Below are 22,673 nucleotides of genomic sequence, written 5' to 3' on the forward strand. Positions count from 1 at the left end.
GAAATCAGAAGTCAACAAAGCACTATCGGTTTCAGTGGTATAAATTATTTATTTACTAATACACAGTAAACATTGTAAGTGAGTTTGACACACTTAAGACTCTATCAGCATCACTGTGTGGTCAGGATTTCTCAATACTTTGGAAATACAACGCATGAGAAATCAGTCCAATGTGTGTTTTCATGTTAGAAAGTCATTACAGAGGAGTCTAAAGTCACAAACACAGATAAAACAAGAATACAAATCAAATTCTGTACAAGATCATTTTTAATCTATACAACAAAATCATCACTTAAGATGAGAAAATATGAACAATTTTCTTATCTTCCACACAAGCAACTCAGAAAGCATGTTAGTTCATCACATTGGATTTGTTCATGTTTGGAGTAATGCATGCAGGCGAGATCTGCAGACACAAAGTTATCCAGTACTTCCCAGCAGGTCATAAAACCATAGAATAACTCAGTTGGTACAGATCACTAAGGTCATCCAGTCCAGCCATCGGCCCATCACCACTTCAACCACTACCTCATGTCCCTCAGTGCCATAGATAATGGTCTTCTGAAAAAGGTCCAGAGGAACCTGGCTAAAAATAAAGGTGGGTCTACAGAAAGGAAGTATTTAGGTAAGACTGATGAAAGTTCTTCCTGTGTTTTAATTGGCACTGGCTCAGGGCTCACAAACCCACCGGTTGTTCAGTACCCTGATGCCACATTGCTCATCTTGGGTTGCTGCTCCAACAGTGACAGAAGTATTTGGATGTGAGGCTCGTTTTTGCTGCAGGGCAAACACCCACACCATCCACAGAGCAGCTCTGTTGTCATATGGCCTTTCTACATTCCCACAGAGCTTGGAAATCTGCCCGGTGATGCAGAAAATAGAGCGATTTCTAAAGCCAGCACAATGAGCAGCAGTGGGGATTGAGGAGTGGCTGGGGCTTTGCAACGGTTTTGGCTTCTTGCACCTATTGAGATGGACCTGCCGTTGGGCTGGGGCTTTCTCAAGCTTTGGAAATCTCCCACAATCTCTGAGAACTCTGGCTGTTTGCACTCCAGATGCTGCAGCAAACTATCACACATGCATCCGGGCTCCCAGCCACAGAGAGATGATTTCAAGTGACAATAGTCACTACCAATGCTGTGCTGGAGTTGGTATGAGCAGCAGCAACACAGATGAGAAACAACTACAGCAAGGATTTCAGTTTTGTGGTGAAAATCAGGCTACTTCTAAAAAGTAAAATCATTGAATCTTTAAATCATAGAATCATAGAATGGTTTGTGCTGGAAGGGACCTCAAAGGTTGTGTAGTTCCAGGCCCCATGGCCAAGGGCAAGGTTGCCAACCACTAAATCAAGTATTAGATGAGGCTGCCCAGTGCTTTATCCAACCTGGCCTTGAACACATCCAGGGCTGTGGCAGCCATAATTTCTTTGGGCAGCCTGTGCCAGTGCCTCACCACCCTCACAGCAAAAACTTTCCCCCAGCATCTCATCTAAATCTTCCCTCTTTTAACTTAAAACCATTCCCCCTTGTCCTGTCACTGTCTACCAGTGATAAATAAGCTCACAGATATATCTGTGCCAGTGAGACAAGGAGGCTACTGGCTGAGCCACTCCTTTCGGCTGTTTTCTGGTAAGAAAGTAAGTTCTGGCATAAGGAGAGGTGGAATAAAACAACGCACATGGTAACAAATGCAAGAAACGAGACCAAATCTTTCAGGCAGAGAAGTAGTGCAAGAAGGACCTGGCATCACTGAAGGACATGAAATAACCCCCGGAAGACTTTCAGGGCCATGAGAAAGTGCACAGTGCAGTCAGGTACTGGCTCCTTCCCATGGAGCAGTAAATCTCTTGCAAAGTCCCTTTGCAAAGCCTTGTTTATGTGCCTTCATTAAACAGCAGTTATTTGTCACGCAGTCCCCAAGGGAGAAATTGCACAGAGGTTTAGTTTGCATGTCTGTTATATCACAGATCTCTTGACAAGGAGCACTGCTGTAGTACTACAGCAATCCTGAGGGGGAAGTCCCTTTTCAAGTTTGCCTATACGTATATTTTCTATTCCTCACGGGGCCTTTAAAACAATAAACAAGACGACTGTCGCTGTAGTGGAGCCTGTGAGGCTGAAACCACTTCAGTTTGAGGCCCAGATGCCATGACAACAAGTGAAATATGAGAGAACTGGGATACTAAATAAAATTCAGAATGCTGCAGGATTTTCTAAGTGTATTTTGGTATTGCTGGAGTTGGCCTTTTTTACAGCTTGTGGTTCAAGATCTGATATAGGCCAGTGGATCTCCCACATCCACATAAAAGAATGGGAACGCCAAGTTTTCCATGCGTGTATCACTGTGGGCTCCAGAGTAATTCTTTACAAGTGTTTCAACAGGGGAAAACTGGGAGAAAAAAGAAGGGAAATAAAGCCACATAAAACTTGATTATCTTTAGGAAATAACTGGCAAGAGAACAGATTATGCTATCAAGGAATGCTTCAATTGGCCTACTTTTCTGATTGCGAGTAGATGTCATTAGTAGTGGAAATCACAGGATAACGAGGCAAGGTAAAATTATATTATTAGATTTAGGTCATGCAGTAATTAATCCTGGCCAACATCCTTAGCAAAATCAAGGACAACATTAGCCAGAGACAGGCCACGCAAAGCCAGTTTTGTTATCTCCACAATCTGAAGCAGCTGATTGCTGCAGGCTCCATTTTGCTTTTCTGACAGATATTGAAAAGTAAAGCTAGTAAGTCCAAGCAATGAATTTCCATGACCTAGCTGGGAAGTCATTGTTTTAAGTAATAGGTCAATAGCTAGCATAGCAGTGCAGTACAAGGATGAAGATTTTTCCCATGTTCCTTCATTTATAGGACTTCCAGGCATTGTGCCAAGATATTTCCCTATGTTAAAGAAAACTCCATTCTTCTACATCCTTCACTATTCCATGCTGTCAAATTCCCTTTGAATCCTCAATGCAGTCAGACCATTTGCTGCACTCAATGTAAAAACAGCCCTTTTGTTTTCCTGCTTTTTCCTCAGCTCAGCTGCTTGCAGAAAGAAAATAGAAACCAATTTTTAAGATCTGTCCTCAAAAGGTTGTAAAAAGACAATGATAAATGTGTGTCCCCACGCTGTGATTCTGTACCTTTATCTTAAGTTAACCAACTGGTTCTAGTTGCTAAGGCTGGATAACCAAGTGCCCTTGAGCTGTGCCCACCTGAGCTCTGCATATGCAGCTGCCCACCTCAAGCAGAAGGGTTTCAAGCTCAACACGTCTCTTGGATCCCACATGTTTGGTAACCCCAGTAGGTCTTTTTCAACTACTTGACCTTGTAAAATTCCTACCTTCCCATTCTTTTAAGTATCTTCTCACAGTCACTATGCTACCACTGCTGTGTTACATCGTGTCCTGAAAGGATGACATACAATGCAGTGGGATGCATCCTACCCTACCAACCCAAAGGAGCAATCAGTGCAGTAGAGCAGCGTTTCCCCTTTACCCTTTTATCCTCAGGTCTCACAAAGCCGACCTGCACTCACTGCGCTGTGGCTCTGCTGGCAGCTCAGCCCATCACACCATGGGATGGTTGCATCAGCTCCCAAGCCTGTTCACCCACTCCCACCCTGACTTTGGTTGCTGCCAGCTGTGTTTCCCTGGCACGGATACCTGGCCACACTGGGAGCTGGGCTCAGGTAACCAGCTCGTTTCATTCACTGCCATGAGAAAGAATATTCAGATACCATCGAGCACTGACAGCCTCACAGCGCTATTGCAGACTCCCCTCCTATCCAACCTTGTTACACCAGCGTGATTTTAGCATGGCTCTCAGGCTGGTTTTAACCTTGCAAGTTTTTAAAACAGCAGCTATTCTCACAGCTCCTATTATCCTTCAATCCAACGTTAACAAGGGTTTCCCTCAACAATAAGCACAAAATCGCTTTTTAGGGGAAAAAGAATGGAGGTTTTAGGGCTAATGGGTGCTAAGTCCATTTATATCACTGGAGTGTTTAGTTTATTTAAATCTTTAAGTGTAATATTTACTGCTGTAAAATTCTACGTAGCTCTTACTCGTAATACAAACAGATTTGAGTTGAAGGATCTGAGTAACAGTCTCCAGTATTCTCTGCTAGCCAGAAACTTCACAATCCTTGGTAGATATTAGCAGGAAGGGACAAAGAATAAGAAGTTAATGAATTACCACAGAAGTGCCTCCTTGTGTGGCTCTGCAGCCCAGGAGCTATGGAATATGAGAGCCCCAAAATAATTCCAAAGCAGTGAAGATCTCAGTGTATATACTCAGTTTTCTTTCAGAGATGAACAGAGATCCAGCACTTTCCATGTACCCTCCTGCTTGTCCAGACTCATAACCCTTTCTCAAGAAACAGGAAAAGAGGAAAAGAAGAATGTGGGAAAGCAACACGCTCGGTAATATTTTTTCTTTCTCAGAACTGCCTAAGGGTAGAAGATGAACTGAAAGTATTAAAGACAAGAAGAACGAGTGGCAATTAACTGCCTACTGAAAGAGCAGAAACAAACCCACCTTCACACAAAGCCAAACCACCAGGAGCATTGCTCAGTGGGGACCTGGATGGCCCTCCCACCACTGTGTCATCAGTACGTACATTTCTGCTATAGGAACACCACCAGTGTTGGCTACAGGAGCACGTTATTCATTCCCAGTGCAGGAAATTCAGACCTCTTCTTTATTTTTCGTGTAACAAAGGTCTTACAGCACACATCCAGTCAGATAATCCACTAGAGAAAATCATGGTCTCTTTACACCATGAGCTGATTTTACTTCTACCTCAAAAGTCTCTGAGCACACAGGGAATCCTATGGACCAGGAGAACATTAGAACATTAAAGTGAAATCATCTTAAATTAAAAGTTTGGGTAGGGGAATTTGTATTGAGTTTGTCTTTACTAAAGACAAGAAGGGTAGAGGTGGGAAATCATTATTTAATTGCACTGTGCAACAGAATCGTGACAGGGATGGTATATAAAGAGTATGAGAACAAAAACAAATAGTTCAATACTTTAAATACCTTTTCCTCATTCTACAGGTTCTAACTCATAGCAGAACAGACTGTCTGGCAGGGACGCTGAAGGCAATGAGTACTGAAAACAGCTTAAAACTTGCAGAAACGTGTCCCTAAGGCATATCCCCATTGCTGCTGATGCCAGGCAAAAATACCAGAGCTCTTAATTAAAAACAGACATTTTAAACAAAAGTAGCTTTATACTGACTCTCAGTGCCCTTACTCTTCTCACTTTTGACAGCAATGAGAGATGGAAGGTCTGATGTCCTATAAACTCCAGTCCTCATCCTCCCTTGGCAGGATCTCAGTTCAGAGATGTAACTTTCAAAGCTGAGGTTCCCTTCAGAGTCATCGCAGGAGCGCGTTCCGGTGTCTTCCAGTTTGACCCCATCCACATCAATAATCCTGTTCACGGGCAGTTCTTTACCGAGGCTCTCCTTCACACCTGCAGGATTAATGCTTCTGCTGGCCTTTGCTTTGAGAGACGTCTGCTCACCAGGGTTCCGTGAAGTCCCCTGTGAATCTTTTCTCCTTATGTGGTTTGCACCTGATAGAAGAATTAGAAACAAGTGGGGAAAAAAAGAAGAAGAAAAATAAAGAAGAAAAAAACACACAAAACAGAAGAGTTACGTATCTTCGGGGTTTGAACAATTCCCATATTGCAACCTCCTCAGAGGTCTTAAAGATAGATAGCAGCTGAGATGTTCCTCTGCCCTCCACAAGTTGTGGGTGCCCCATCCCTAGAGGTGACAGGGCCAGGATGGGTGAGGCCCTGGTCAACCTGATCCGGTGCCTGACCCAGAGGTTGCCAACCCTGTCCATGGCTGGGAGGTTGGAAATGGATCATCTCTGATGATCATCTCTGATGATCCATTACAGCTATTCTATAACTCTGCTGTGCTGAACTGCAGAGTATCAGATAGGTGGCTAGATGAAAAAGTTGGCTTTAAAACCTTCTGTGTTTGTTCCATAAATTGATCTGTATGCTGTACTGGTTAGAAAAACAATTAACTAAAGATTACGAATATAATCATCTTTGTTGAGCACTTTTTGATGTGGAGAAAGAGGAAAATGAAAAGGACACAGAAAGCAATTTCATATCATTTCAATCAAATCGCTGCGGGGCCTTCTCAAGGATTAAAACTTTTTATGTAATGAAAATAAGTTAAAATCCTAAGGAATACAATGTTATGATAGCGCTTCAGCTGGTGCAGCCCCTTCCGCTAATAACTCCTATGTTCCACATCAGCAGTGCTCGATTTTTTCCCCACATCTAGAGGAATGAGATCAAACCCTAAAGAAATCAGCCAAGACACAGCAGAGAGAAGGCAAAAAGCTTTCTCAGCACACTTAGCCCATCATGACTCCAACCTACACAATTACAGCTCAACTGTAATGGGACTATATTAACATTTCATGCTTACTTCTTCATACAGCAAATTGAACATCAGCTTAACTCTAACTGCTGTTTGCATGGCTGTGGTGCAGAATGCTATGCTTGTACTCTGAAATGTTTGTCTTACAGAGCTGTAATGAATGGTGATCTGAATCTTTTTAATCTACTGCTCCATGCCCTTTGAGGAAACCTCTGACTCTCCTTTCATCTTGTTTAAGAAGAGATACTCATTTCTAAGAAGCTGTACTAATGACGAATCACAACAAACAGTTTGCATTGAGAGAGCATTGATTGTGAGTCATCTCGCAGTCTTATTATTAAGAATGCATCCTGCAAAATGTAATGCAGAGCAAGAATTGTGATGGTGTGGTGAGGTACCAAAGCCGTGTTGACTTTAACTAAACCGAAGGTTTCCACAAAGGCTGGTTGGCATTCACAGGGTTCAGCACACATCACTGGAAACTCATGAGGAACAGCAGGGAAGGTGACAGTGTTCCTGTATTTCTTTGGTTGCTAGGCCTTTCTACAACTGCAGATAAGAAACGCCATGGAAGTCTTAGAACTACAGTGTCACATGGAGCAACCCAACTTTCAAGTTGCCTATTTGGAACAAAGCAAAAACGAAGCCATTGTTGGCTCTTGGGTTTCACAAGACTTTATATAAACTCATGTGATGAGGAAGAAGCTTGTATTAGGAGCAGGTTTTCTTCTACTAATGGCTGTACTGAGAACAATCCCTTGGAGGAACTGAACAAATCACCATGGCTGCAATAGCAAAATCCCATCTATCAGTAATCTTCAGCTCCACTGCTAAGCACTTGTGTGTCTGATCCTGGTAATATGTTCCAGCTGGTTTAAAGCTGCTAAACTGGAGACCTGCACATAGGTCTGCATTTTTCCAAAGGTAAATGACCAGGCAGCATCTTGGCTGATCTTTGGATCTCCATTACCAATATTTCTCCTTTCCTGACATTTACATTTAAAGCTGTCTGGTTTTAACATTATGGTTACGGAAAACTCGCCTCTGTGGATGTAGACAAAGGGAGCTTTTGTTCTTCTGCATAAAATAATCCTCATGATCTTAGTAAAATATAAGCAAGATACTGGAAGACATTGCCTTCTGAGTAGTTTAACACCAGTGGAGCATCTGGCCAAGTTCCAGGCAAAGATGAGATCACAAGGAAACTAGAAATTTCAGGAAAAGCATTAACCATCAAATGTAGATAATGGGATCAAATAACTGTAACTCCAGTGAGACGTTAGGATTTACAGATTCATCCACATCTGCCAATGGATGTGATGCAAATGCTGATAATATTCCTGGGCTGCAGTTATTAGGTCTGCTTACATTCAAGGTGCCACTCTAGATACGATTGACTTTTTATGGGATAATTTAGATCAGATCTCAAATTCAGCCCCTCTAAGTGATCAACATTAGAACTAGTTCCACTCATATCATTTTTTTAATGAATACAAGCAGTTTAAGTTTCACTGTAAGACGTGAGCTCTCTGTACTTTGTATTTTAGCCCATACTTAGTGAGTTTCATATATGATGGAATGTTAAATACTGTTCCATATAGACACCTATTCCACGTAGATGCATCATCTCACTTCAAATTCTGGCTTTGCTGCAATCCTATTATTCTTGTCAAAACCTTTTACCGTATAGATGGCTCTTAGTGCTACAGGAAGATAAAAAGGATATTCTGCTCATTTCTATTCCCAGACATTTGACTTTTAACATTTGAGAGAGAGGATCGGATTTTCAGCTAAATATAATGAGCTCGTTTAATGATTCTGCGATGACTTATAAAAGATAAGAATCTGTTTGAAGCATTCCTCAACACATACAACTCTTGTGAGAAGAACTCACCAGTGTTTTCAGGAGCTATTATTGAAAGCACACCAAGAAGCATACCGCCAACAAATGTAATCAGTCATTTTCAAATGACAGATCCAAATTCATAGACTCTGTAATTTGGGAGTCTGGGCAGATACCGCTCTCATCCCTCATTCAATACAGTTGTCCTAAGGCCACCACGTGCTAGCTCGGAGAGATTCTTTTTCCACAAGGCTCAATAAGGAGCTTTGTGGCGGTCATTCCAGGAGGTGTTTCCTCTTTGTGGATTATTTCCTATTTCCCTTGGCCTTCAGCTGTACTTGGGCAGTTTAGCTGTGGGAAATGGCACCCTTCTTCTTCTGAACTATTGTGAAATGGTGCTTCAAACTGCTAGGCTTCCCAGACGTGGATTCTTTTAAGTGGTGGGAAAATGACTTCCACACTGGTTGATGTGCTGTTACCACTGTAAGCATGTTTGTCAAGTGATTTGTGATTCTGAAGGGAAGAGAATAGTTCAAATTTAGAGTTCCGCAGGTTCAATTCCCCTTCACAACTTTACTTCCTTTCATCTCTTAACTGCCATATCCCTACAGTGAAACAGGATCTAATATAAATGTTCCTAACTACAGCTTTTGCTTAATGTTTCCTAAGGAAATCTGACTTAATAAGCTGTATTTCATGATAAAACAACAACTGTATCATGTGTTTGGTGCCTTGAAATCTGACTCCCAGTGATGGCATCAAGCTAGGAAACTGAGTATCCTACAAAGGAACTGCATTCTGCATATTAGTCTTCTATTTGCTTTTTCAGTGGCGAGTTCTAGAATACATTTGCAGCATTAAGCCTAGAATCACGGGTTGGACAAAAATTCTTCCACTGCTCTCATCTTGAAAGAATTCACAAGACCAAAGCACAAGGCATAATTTGGAAAGACAAAATCTTAACACGACACAGAAGGAGGAGCTGGTGTGACCGCCACCACTGACAATGACACACATAATGAAGAGAGCAAACAAGGCACACGGCGTTCACTGATCTCACATGGCTACAACAGCAGTGGTAAGCTCCTCCACGCAACACTTCAAGGCCAAGGACAATCCAAGATGAAACAAACTGAAAAGCTCTGGATTCCAAACCAGGCTGCCCTACCAGCCCTCAGCAACTCTGGGCAATCTGAACTTTCTGTTTCTTCACAGCTAAAACGGAAATAATTCCCAACTGAACGTTTTCCAAGCGTGACATGGCAAAACATCTCTGCAGCAGTGCGCCAATATTCCTCCCTCTTTGAGATCTTCCAGTGCTTACAGTGGACCGAGTAACACGAATCAATTTAATGTGCCATTTGTTATGTCATTTTTCAATTAAGAGTTTCTAAGATGTGGTTGAGCAGGGCTACCCGTTAAACTTCAAGCAATAACTACTAAGTTCATTTCACTGTCCGAATGTAAGTCGTGCTTTTGAATAGATCCGGTTTTAGCCTGTGAGCCTTTGGTTCAAAGAGAGGTTGCCATTTTTTATCCAATCAGCAGGATAATTTGCTAATTCCTTCCACAATGTGTATTGTGCTGCTTGGCTGAAATCAGCTCGCATTTCAAATAATCATCCCTCAAGGCCTTCCTCACTTCCCAGTTGTCTGCTCCTACCATAATTCTCCTCCTTTGTTTATTATCAATCTCTGTCATGTACTACATGTCATTCTCCCATTTAATCATGCTCTGATTAAAAGGAGATTAACAGATTCTGCCCTCAGCATTGCTGGATCCCTCCAAGTACTTCTTCATATTGATCCAAAAATCCAATTATCTTCTATAAGATTACACATAGCCAGTAAGGATATAACTAACTGCTGGACAAGAAGCTTGGTTAGAAATTATTAGTTACAATAATTGCATATTTTTTTAATTATAATCCCTTCCTTTTCTTCTTATTTTTTCCCTGTATGTTTTCATTTAGGTGCTTATCTTGATTTGCAGAGGATTTGTTGCAGGATTTCCTCTAAAATATCCCACATGAATTAAGGAGTTACGCAAAGTATCAGTTACATACACTACTACGGAATTTATTACACACATAAGCTTACTTTGCATTCTTCCGGAAGATATATGTGTGAGTTCTTAATCTCCTTAACTATCACAAAATTGATTGCATTTAGGATTTATTACCCTTGAAGCTGAAAAGTTTAGCAAAGAAAGTCCCAGAAATCCAGCTTCCATCATCTGATTGCTCCTCCTTCATTACAACGTCCTGCATCCTTTTTGTGAATAATGAAGAGCAGTCGGGATTTTCTTGGACACTGGGAACAGCAGCCAGCCCCAGGTTGAGTCCACCCAGCGTTCTGCTTCTGCATCTGCTTTCAAAGAGAAAAATCCTAGCACTGATCATAACCACCCTGCTCCTCAGAGCTCCTTCCCGTAAGAAAGGAAGTGAGTTCACTGTGAAGATGATACTGCTCATCTATTTCAGAAGCAAGCAGTACCTTCAGAACAAATTAAATACCTGTTTCCAAGCATATGGTCTAAATTCATCCCTTAGCTTACAGATCTGTGCTATTTAAGTATTGCTGCAGAGAGCTCACCCTGTTTTTGCTTCTCCTGGCTGGCTCTTTATCTTCGTATAGTCAAAGAACATCCTGAGTTAGAAGGAACCCATTAGGGTCACTGAGTCCAACTTCTGTCTCCACACAGGACCACCACCCAAAAATCAGACCGTGTGACTGAGAGCACTGTGCAGACACTTCTCAATGACATTACCCCAGTGATGCTACCCAAAAATCCATTTTGTATCTACACAGGGATTATTAAAACACATTTTTAGTCGCTTGCTCCACCGAATCTATCACCTACTCAAATAAATACCTTCCTACTTGGTAGGCAATTCTATCTGTAACTTCATCTTAAGCATTTATCTCACCTGGACAGGGAAGGTGCTTAATCATCTGGGATAAACTGATGGATATGGAGGACAATATTTAAAGCACCTGGACTACCCCATGCAAATTAAAACAAAAATTAAACCCAGAGAGATTAAATCAGTAATTTAACACTTTGAGAAACAAATGCATCACTTGAAGCCAATTACACCCAACAATAATTATTTCTCCTGCAGTTAGATATCAGCAACATTATATATAGAAGCATTAAGTGCATTTCAGAAGTAATCTTCCTATCCAGAAAGCCCTAATTTTTGATGTGGGAAATTTCCCAGAACTATTAGGCTCATTCAAAAGTAAAGACATTTTCTCCTGCTGAGTATCACAACTAGAATTAGGAACAAATCTTGTGCTGCAAGCTGATTTGGTAATATGTACTTCATAACTACATAATACTACAGCAACACTTGTTCTACTTCATTAGCATTAAGATGTGTTTGAAAAAAAATTATTCTCAAAAGCTCTAAGCATTGCAACCCTAAATTATGTGTTTTCTGTCATTTACTTCGCCCTCTTCATCTTCAAATGAAGTCTGCTCAAAGAGTTCCCCCTTGCAGGGAAACGTTCACTGCAACTGACCTGGCGGCTTTGCACCATCAGTCTGGAGTCAGACAGTTGTCCCCAAGCCAACACTTGTGCAAAGGGGCTGCTCTGCACACCCCAGCACCTTCCCTGCAGATACAGACCTGACATGCATACATAGAGGGCAAGCATGCATGCCACATCAATTTGAAATGAAGCCACTTCAAATAACGTGGTCACTGTTTTCATTCTTCCTACCATCTTAATGTAATAAACCAGTCAAAAACGCATTTTCCACCAATAGGAGATTATGTAATGGATAACCATTAAAGCACTTAAAAAAGCACGCGTTATTAATGATTTAGTCCTTTTAGAAATTGATTGTTGACCGGAGATAGATTCCAGCATTCTTTATTGTGATTACCACACATCATTTAATAGTCTTTCCATGCAAACTCCATGAAATCACAAAAACAGAAAACTTTCCACAAAAATCAGAGTTTTTTCTGTAGATGACAGTTCCTGTAAAACAGCGAGAATAGTGTAAAACAGAGTTAGTGTGTGCACCAGGATCGTAAGAGAGAAGAAAGGTGTTTTCCAGAGTTTAGAATTTTTTTTTATTCCTTAAAGAAAAAAAAAAAAGTTTGTCACAATGTGGAAAAAACTGAGATTTTAGTTTTGCAAAGCTAAATTTGTTTGATTACTCAGAGCTCTCAGGTGACAATGAGAGCAAAAAGAAAACACAATCACCAGAGAAAGTAGAGTATTTCAGGTGGAACAAGTGAAAATTCACATCTGTAAGGGAAATCCTAAAATAATTCACTCTGTAGGATATTTGTTGTTTTCTGTGGGGAAGCCTGAATGATATTTAAAGGGAAAATGCAACAGGACATTATTTCACTATGTGGGAATACAGTGACTTTCAGGAATAAGTCATTCTGTGCTCAGAACACAAGAAGGCCTAGGTAACAGCACCGCAAGCTTCTCAGTGGTACATGTAGAATATATAAATTTCATTTTAATTAGGCTTCACAGTACTGTTATGTAGGACTCACCTCTAGGAATGAGAAGAACCATTAAATCTCCAGCACCCATTCAACCCTTTGGTTCTTACCCACAACTACCAAATAAAGAGGTTGCTATATTGGTTGCTCCACATCAAATGAACTGAAATCAACAGTTCATTTCTAAGGGATAAAGGAAGAAATGCTTGAGTTTAAAATAAGAAAAGTAATGAATATAAGGTTTAGCCCAAGAACCCAAAGACAGAAGATACTCTCCTTTCAGGAGTTCTTTCAAGACTCATTTAAAAGAAACCTCCTCTCTTAGCTGCCTTGTGGTGCACGTGTAAATGCTCAGGATTTAGCATATGACCTCTGTCAGCACTTCAAGACAGCACTTGGACATTTAAATTATTAGCAAATATTATGTTCGTCTACTTTGTCTCATGTAAATGTTAATTAATATAAATTAATCTGTTTTTTGTTGTTTGTTTTTTATTAGAAGACAATTTCAATCGTAATTCTTCATCCAGAACTGAGAGAACCATTCTTTTTTGTTTAATAATGAAGAAAATCAAAGCTTAAAACCAGTTTGCATAACTATGTCTATAATTTATTACTCCTGAGAGAACAAAGATACAAAATACATGTGAAAGCTACACAAAGATTTCTACAAAGTAAAAAGTAGAAAGTGGGAAAAGGGAAAGCTACAGTTCAGTGGTTACATAGAAATGTATGGCATGCATTAAAATACTGTAAATTCATGAAGTTTTTTTTAAGTGCAAATGGTTGGGTTTTTTGTTTGTTGTTTTTTTGTTTTTTTTTTAAACAGTTCTCACTGAAAAATAATGCAAACTGATACCCATGTTGTACACTCATCACATTACCAGAAAGACACCAACACAAATCTATGCAGATACACATCAATATGTCTGAAATACATTTTCTGGTTTCGTATTTGTAGGCACTGTTTACAAGTCTGTTCAATACTCAGCTTCAGAAATTAATACTACTAACAAAGGAGTTTGTTGTTTCAAATATCAAGAGGATGAAATAGTTTGCATTGCCATTTATAAGCATCCAACAATCAAAGAAGTATTTACAAATCATCAGCCGTACAGATAAAGAACAGTATCAAATACTCTGTGTAAAAAGATAAATAATTAAAATGTATATTCCCACATCACAAAGAAATGTGATCATACAAATTATGGCACCATATGTTTGTGAAACATCAAAAATAAATGTAGCACAGATATCTCTTCTTCTATTTTACATTGAAATGTACAGTACAAGGACTGTAAAATGTCAATGGCAAAACACCCATAGTGTTCAAACTCTTGTTTCTGGTAATAGCAGTTGTAACTGGAGTCCAAGTTTATGAAGAAATTTCCTATTTCAGCCTTGGGCTAATATTGCTCTGTGATATTGCTAGACCATGAAACTTACATCCTAAATAGAATTACATATTTTCTTTAAAATAATCTAATAGAAAGAGCTATTTCGTTGTGACTGTTCTGGGGGAAAGTATGACAGACATAACCTAATCCCCTGGGTAGCAAAATATGAGTTTTAAAAAAAGTGTAAGTTTTCTTTCTGTCTAAAAATATTCCATCCTATTAGAGTTGATTTACAAGTAAAGATCTATCTGTTTCAGTTTTTAATCATAGACAATCCTGCAATTTACAAAATGTAATCAGGGATCCTTCCAAAGCACTTAAACTTCCAGACCCTAATCACGTATCTCATAATGACAAATGGATCAGAAAACCTGGAATGCAACAGTGGAACAGTGCTACACAGCTCACAATGCTGATAAACTGTTCTGTATCCCTTGGGTAAAAACAATGTAATTATAGCATACAGAGGTATTTTAAAGGTCTGTTTGCACGTGTCGATTTGTGGCCACGTGCCAATTCCAAACAAATGCACATTTTTAAAGGCAACAGGAAATACTACAGATAGGACAGACTAAGGCAAAGAAAATCTTTCTTGGGAAAAAAAAATAATAAAAATTAAGGTGCAGAGAGATTTTCCCTCTTGTTTTAATAGGTTCAAATACTGATCAGCAGTGCCAAGGAAAAGTAGTTTTACAGAAAAAGAAAAACTATTAAAATCTAGAAATACCTGAATTGGATCTTTGATATCCAGATTTTTCCTGATTACCTGTAAAAGGAGTTGGGGGTGGAAAGTTGGCTTCTGTGAGTTTACTGACGTCCGACGGCTGTGGTGGTGGTGGCGGTGGTAGCAAAGTGCTGTTAGGGCTACTAATATCTCCTTCAGCAACAAGAGTCAAGTCTGCCACATTCTCATCGTCTATCATCTGTATGCCTTCAGCTTGTAATTCTCTTGACTGCCTTTTCCATATTGTTGCCGTGTTTTCATGTGCATGTGGAATCGGAGACAATGTAGTATTAAAAGGAACATTGAAACTCTTCTGACCGTGGAGAGCTATCAAAGCAGCTTTATGTTTATTTTCTGAATAAGACGTTTTCTTAACTGAATTTTCACTGTAGTTTTGCATGGGCTCCTGTTTTCCACTTGGTGATGTACATCCATCCTTTTCATCATTTTTTGAAACTTGCCTGCTGAGGCCTTTAGGGCCTGTTGGTGTAGATGAGGACGGTTCTGGTCCAGAGGGTGGTAAACGAAGAAAGTCAGGAAGAATAAGGTCTTCTTTCCTTAGCAGTCCACGTTGGTCATCTGCTCTGTTACTTTGAGCTTTGGATATGAGTTCAAAAAATTCTATTGGGGAAAAACCCAAAATTGACAAGTTTTTGTCAGAAAGTGAAATGCCATTACAAACGTAAATTTTCAGAACATTTATTTCCCATGAAGATCTTCAATTCTTTCAATGCTGCCTTGAAATAAGATCCTGTGTTAATTAGGAACTTTTTCAATTGCAGCAATGTTCACTAGCATCTCTATAATTAAAACCATCAGGATTGCTATTGTAAGAGTTTCACAGTTTTGAACAGCTGCAATTCACTGAGCCTTGAACACATCTTCTATTTTTATTTCCTATTTTATGCATTTAATAAATCTGTACACATACAGGGTTTTTTTTTTGTTGGGCTTTTTTTCCCCTAATTCTTTTTACCAAACAAGGCTCTGTTCTTAGTACCAGTGGGTTCACGCTTTATGTTCTGGATGGTACGTTACCCATCTTAACTCAAAAATAGCCACCCCATTTGAAAGCTCAGATTCAAAATGTTGTAAACTTCTCTGTTATACTGATTTTTTTTCTCAGTTCAATAATATTTTATCACAGTTTAAATTCAGTTCATGGTACAGCTTTAATTCAGGATGTTATCATCACAGAGCATGATCAGACGATGATTTAAGTAACCCCATTTTACTCTGCAGTGCAATTAATTGGTAGCATGTAGGTAGTCAATAACCATCAAAAGAGCTATTAATAAGAATGATGGGGCAAGGATTTCTATAGAGTTTTTAACACAATTACAAGTGATTTACTGATCATGTCTTTAATGATGCCCAATGCTTTAATAAGTTTCTATATATAAATAACATCCATAGTAAAACATTGTTCTAGAAAGCCTCAAAACTTGGCAACAAGAAACTTATATGTCATAAGCTGAGAATCATAACACTCCTCAAAAAAGAAGCATTGCAACAATAGACAAACTCTTTGGTACCAATCATATAAAAATATTTAACTCTTAATATATAGGTTCTCTGCATATCCTTTTTTTTTTTTTTTTTTTCCCAAGAATAAAGCACTGAGAATATAGAATATTAAAAGATACTTAGAAATGCCATCTCCAACAGATGAATTAAAGTCAACACAGGTTAGAAACACTGTTCAAAGCAAGAGCCATTACAAAAAAAGCACAGACTATTAGTGTTAATCTAGCATAATACAAAGTCACACATTTGCATCTGTATGACCTCATTTATAACCTAATCCTAGTCAGCAGGCTTTGAAATATATGTATAAAAATGCTTTTCTTTTAAAAACATGCTTTGTCGAATGCCGCATCATCTGAATGTAGCCAAGATGGAAGCTTCAAAATGCTTCTTATTGCCAAAGTTTTGCAAAATGGCAGTTATGCATATTAAAACATGCAACATCTCTGAAAAGTCTCATACAAAAACATTCCTTTCTTAAATTTCAAACTTCGTAGGACAGGGTTTATGGGTTTGTTTGTTTTTTCCATTAAAAAACAAAAATAAAATAGTCTACAACATTGTGCAATATTTTCCAAACTTGGACAAATTTCACAAAATTCAAAATAAAATGTGAAAGCCTCGAATTCTGAAGTTTTCAAATTATGTTAATGTTTTACTCAGCCCTAGGAAGAAAAATGAAGATATTAAAATATTGAAAACAAATTAACAAAATAGCAAGCAACAGAAAATAATTTAAAATACACTAATACTTTGTAATAACACTTGTGCTAACAAACATCTATTTTACAGTAGAAGTATCAGTCGCAGCAATTTTTTTCCATTCCAGTCAGTGGATATTTATTCATAGGTGAACATTCATTTGCTTTATAGCTATGCATAACCAGGATTTGGATATGCACATTAGTTAACATTAGCAGTAAATTTTAACATGTAGGCTAAGTATATCCTCTAATTTATTTCTTTTTACTACCCTAGGCAGAGGGTGGTACGTCAACACTTCTACTGCTCCATCGTTTTTATTCCCTTCTCTCCCATGAGCATCTTTCTCTTAGGAGTTCACTTCCAATGATTTCATCAATAACCCCTTCGCCTATTTCTGCTTGTAACTATCTTTTCTGAGCAGTTATTGAATGTCAGCTAAGGTTTTGCTTTTACCGCACAGACATCATCTGACTGTACAGACCTTAGCAAAACATATCAAAAACTGCTACCTGAGTAAGTTAGGGTCCACGCTTCTACAGAATCTTATGTAAAGATGCATAGAACAAGTTTCTACATAGCTTGCAAAGTTGCAAGGGGCACCAAATGGAATATTCAGCTGCAACTGAGTAACTAACTCCTTTTGGATTTACTTGGAATCAGGCATCTTTTAACTCCTGAAAATCCCACTAGGCATTTATGCTTCTCTTCAGGTACTTTATAAACTACAGTATCTGATTTTTAATGTAGTCTTAAAAGTTTACCTTCAGCTTCAGAAACTTTATAAATCAAACAGAATCAAACAAAAATATAAAGCTCATGACTGGTTTTCAAAACGCAGTATTAAACACACAATACGTTTTCCTACACAGACAAAAAATTCTAATTTTTCCAAGATTATTTATGTCATTACATAAGCTATATAAAATTCACATACCCTCTGCTTCATCCAAATTTATTTTCTGACATTTTTTTTTCCCAATCTTTGCAATAGATTCTTCTCTCTTTGACAGCCGGACTTCCCTAGCATTTTTTCCATTTTCGCCTTTCATTTTGATAGAATTAGACTTTCCTAGAGTTCTTCCCTCTCCCTGCATTAGAAGGAAAGTTAAGGTATACTACTTACATTTAGGCTATATCGTTATGTTCATAATATAGTCTAAGCAAACAGAAAGTTATTTTGAAAACACCACCACAATCAATGCTTTAGTTTCATCCTGATTGTTACAAAAACACATTTGCCTTAATACTGGCCAAAGACATATAAATCATATAACATTGCTTAATTAGGAAAAATCACATTACAGAAAGAACCTTTGAATTTCAGAGTGACTCAATCATTTTTAAATACAGATAAACTTATGATGCCAAAATAAATAAATAATACAAATAGAGAAAGCTATTGGATTCATCATGAAGACAGAAGTTCTCCCAGATAAATGCTATAGGCAGTGGAAATATCCCAGATGAATTACAGCTATGCTCTATCTTGTTACACAATTTGGCTGATTGAAAATCATGGATAAATGCAACTTTCAGCATACAGTTCCAGAAGGAAACGAAAGATGAACTGAAGGACAAAAATCATTGCAGAAGACTTACAGTAGATACTTGATTTCTTGAAGTAGTAACAGTTGCACTCTGTTTTACTGATGCACCTTTTTGTTTATCTGTAAACACTAAACATAAACATTGCTTCTATAGCTACAAATTAATAATTTCCCAAAGTAACATTTAAGTGACAATGATGCACAAAACAGACTTTTTGCTTTTCCCAAAGTTATACTCAGAAAATAGCCATCAGAGCTGATAACCCCAACACTTTCAGTCAAAGCCTGCAAAAACCTCCCCCTCCTCTTTAAATATATAAATACTCTGAAGTTTCATTTATATTCTGAATTAACTGTTAACGTGCACTAAGTAGGTTTCAAATCTCAATTTCAAATTCAGTCTCTAAGTGTCAAATTTAGAAAACTCAATTTCAACAAGTTTTTTAAAAAATTATCAGAAAAGACCATTGAAAAGTCACATTCAACATTTTCCAATCATGGCTCCCTATCACTGTTAAATACCACAGAGGGAGCCAAGTACTAGAACAATCCTAATAAAGCCTATGACTTAGGCTTTATAGCAGCTGGCAGCACATAGGATTACAGTTTTGTTTATAATCCCTAAATTAATTATCCTTAAGAGTATTTAGGTTGGTAACTCCTTTTTTATTTCAAAGTGGCAATTGATTTTATTTCCTAAAAAATGACAAACCTGCTATTCCTCAAAAATACCTTCAAATTCATTCTCATAGGTCTTTCTCAAAGAGGTTCTTTGCATTAAGTCAACTTAATTTAGCCACATGTCATTTCACTGCTCAAACTATAGATCCTACATCTATAGAAATGTGTTCTAATGAAAGTAAATCTTTACTCTCAAGACCACTTACATTAAGCTGGCATGTTAATTGTGCCAAAAAAATTGGCAGCTGTTCTGAAGTTGATCAATATATATTTTTCAAATGCTTCTGTCCGTGGAAATAACAAATTATATAATTATCTCCAGAACTAAAAGCTTTAGATCTGAGATGTAGGGTCTGCTACTTCCTTATGCTGAGGAAGGGGCTTATCAAAGCAGTACATACAGCTGCTGCACAAACTGCATCTGTCTTGCTCATACAAAATGTTTATTTTTACTTAATTGCCAAATTCACAGAAGTTATTTGGCTTTTTATTCTCATTAATATGACCATGAACTATGGCCCTAAATGTGTATGTGCAATTATTCAAGTATTACTTGTGCAAAATTTCTTATAGCAATGGTAAAGGGCCTGGTATCAGCAGGTTTATTTGTACTTCAATGTTTAAGAATGGTGTTCCTTTTTTTCTTAAAAAAAAAGAATACATGCTACATGTTACATATGTAAATATAACCACATTTACCTTATCTTTGTGTCAAAAGAAGAAACTAAGCAAGTAGAATTTATTAAACTGACTTGACATCATAAACAAAAGCTTTATAGCACCTTACCTCTACCCTTTGTTGGCTCTTTTTCATCTAGAATTACCCGCTGACCATCCAGATTAGATATAGGGACACCGAGATCAAGTGGTTCCTGCTCACCATTCTAAAGTCGGATCACAGTTTGTATATAAAACAGAAAAAGCTGTTTTCAGAGCAAATTTACACAGCTTGACTTTTTTAAAAAAATGAGCATTTTCTGTTTTTCTGTAACCTCTATAAGTCATCCTTCCATCTTCTAGAAATGTTTATTTCATCTCTGTTCAGTTACTTTGATTACAATGAGTTTAACTCATTTATGGTATTTGGGGAAAAGACAACACAAAGAGACAAAATAATCCAATTTATGAGCACACACAAATAATCCAGGATCATTACTGTATGTGGTTAGCCAATCATTGTGTAGAGGAAATACAAGACCATTTTCTATTCTAAAATAAACATATTTTTGTAATTTTATAACTTCACTAAATGAAATTATCTTTATATCAAAGTGTTCTACAGATATTTGGAAAATACGGTGTGGTTTGGCCACTCCAGAAATGCCACAAAACGTAATTTCATTTCCTGATATTTCATTGTAACAGAATAGAGGAAATGCAAGGTCAGTATTTAGTAGTGGACAAGTTAAGTTAGTCTGCTTTTGCAGAAATATTCTCCATATGGATTTGAAGCAGCTTCTATGATTGCCAGGATATTAGGAATTCACAGGATAACAGCTTTAGCTAATCTCAATCAAATTCCACTGACTAACAAAAGGAAGAGTTGGGCTCTGGAAGAAAAACTATATTCAAGCTCTGCTATTTCAGATGCTGGATTTATTTTGAAGCAGAATATAAAATAGATGCAGACTAAAGCTTTGAGGTAGCTGCTACTAAGCATAATGGTTATGACTATTCTTAATTTTCCATATCAATACAAAGTTATAAGTGCAGATTTTAATGATGCCTAATTACCAGGGCAGAAAAAAAATAATAAAAAAAAAAAAAATCAGGAACTATGACATACTCTTCTCCAGACAGAATATATTATAGCTTGAATTACATCAAAAGATACTTACTAGTCTTGCCACAAGCTCATTAAGATTTAAACCATATTTTGCAACCACAGGCCTTAGGACCTCTGTTACCGGTTTGGTGGGTTTAGCCTTCAAACCAACTGATCGATTAATTGGAACAAGATCCAGCCTGAAACACACCAATTGCCACAGTATGTATGAATTATTCTAATAAAGTGTTAAAAATATACAAAATCCAATTGACAGCAAAGTTGCACTAGTTTATAACTACTAATTGCAGATGGTGCAACTTCATTAGCACAAAAGCTATACAAATAAAATTTCCACTATTTCAGTTTTCAAAGCTGAGTGATAGAATGAAGCAACCTAATGGCATGGTGATCCTTAGACCAACTAAGTACACGCCATGGCACTTTCCTCTGATGTTGCCCCAGCCACTATGGTCCAGTAGTGCTCCAAAGTAACTCCACGCCCACGCTGCAGCCTTGGGTGAAAGAAAAAACATTTCTTCCCACTGTGAGAGTAACTCATAATGTACTATGCCAAGTACCTTAAGCAGTCCATTACTTGAGATAGGCTTGGAAAAATTTTGTTCTTGTTGCTGTTCACATCAGCTCCGGCTCGAGCAGTTAAGGCACTGAGATCATGTAAGTATTTCAATGTCCCTACACTAGACACTGGCAACTAATTTCTGCTTCCATCTATGAGAGCAAAGCAGACTTTTTCAGCATTTAAAACTCATCACGTAGTCTGTCTGAAGTGCTCCTCTACCCATATTTCTCCCATTGATCCTTACTCTGGTTGCCCACACCTGAACTACCCCTTAGAGGTATCCTAATCTCACCATCACTTGTAGAGAAAGCACTTAAATAGCTCTAAAATTAATGAAGATCAGGGCTTAAACACAGGCATGATGCTGAACAGGCATTTGTGTGCATTCAGAGACCCCACACTAAAAACCTCTCTCCTGCTTAAGTTTCATTGCAATTCAAAGTAAAAATGGACTTACACTTTTATTTAAACAGAAACTCATACTGTGAATTAACTGCAAGACGTTGCAGTTAACCAGATGCTTTCACAAGATTCAGAACAATTCTTTTAGGCATTAACAACTGTTCCATTACAAAGGTAACCAGTGATATCTTTTAACGCACTTACAACAAGTTGGAGTGGAAAATGCCAGAAAAGTTATTTTTGACTCCTACCGAAATAAAGTGCGTTTTTCTAAGCGTAGGTCCCGAGACTCCAGGATGCTGCTGTCTTGGTGCAATACAAGTGGCTACAGGGCACAGGGCAGGAAAAGAAGAAGAAAGAACAAAATCATTTTTTAAATATGCAATACAAAACAGCTATACAAAAAAAAAGTTATCCAGAAAACTCAGAAAATTGCAAGTATAGGTTGCGTGCACACTAGTGGATATTGATTTAAAATATGTTAAAAGATTAATGCGTGTTGTGAGACCATGATCAAATTTCAGCTTCCACTGCCATCAGCAGGTGCTTGGTGTTTTAAAACAAGCTAAAATCCTTCAAATTAAACTATGACACAGGATGATATATTAGAAAA

General features: G+C 38.1%; 1 protein-coding gene across 6 annotated transcripts in view; it reads right to left on the minus strand.

Annotated features, from left to right (window-relative positions):
• Positions 1-29: 29 nt before the first annotated feature.
• The window catches only part of RGS12 (regulator of G protein signaling 12), a 74,462-nt gene continuing 51,818 nt past the window's right edge, over positions 30-22,673 (minus strand). For 4 of the 6 annotated variants that reach the window (XM_015862670.2, XM_032444116.1, XM_032444115.1 and 1 more), the window contains 7 exons: positions 22,312-22,385; positions 21,149-21,275; positions 20,098-20,194; positions 18,682-18,758; positions 18,017-18,170; positions 14,854-15,471; positions 30-5,583 (listed from right to left, as the gene is read on the minus strand). In XM_015862670.2, the coding sequence (XP_015718156.1) occupies positions 5,219-5,583; positions 14,854-15,471; positions 18,017-18,170; positions 18,682-18,758; positions 20,098-20,194; positions 21,149-21,275; positions 22,312-22,385 (1,512 nt within the window). In that variant the 3' untranslated portion in view covers positions 30-5,218. Of the gene's footprint in view, positions 5,584-14,853; positions 15,472-16,435; positions 17,043-18,016; positions 18,171-18,681; positions 18,759-20,097; positions 20,195-21,148; positions 21,276-22,311; positions 22,386-22,673 lie in introns of those variants that run through there. The other 2 variants (XM_032444112.1, XM_032444113.1) reach the window with 2 other exon arrangements.

This window comes from Coturnix japonica, chromosome 4 (assembly GCF_001577835.2).
Source record: "Coturnix japonica isolate 7356 chromosome 4, Coturnix japonica 2.1, whole genome shotgun sequence".
NCBI classification, from domain to species: domain Eukaryota; kingdom Metazoa; phylum Chordata; class Aves; order Galliformes; family Phasianidae; genus Coturnix; species Coturnix japonica.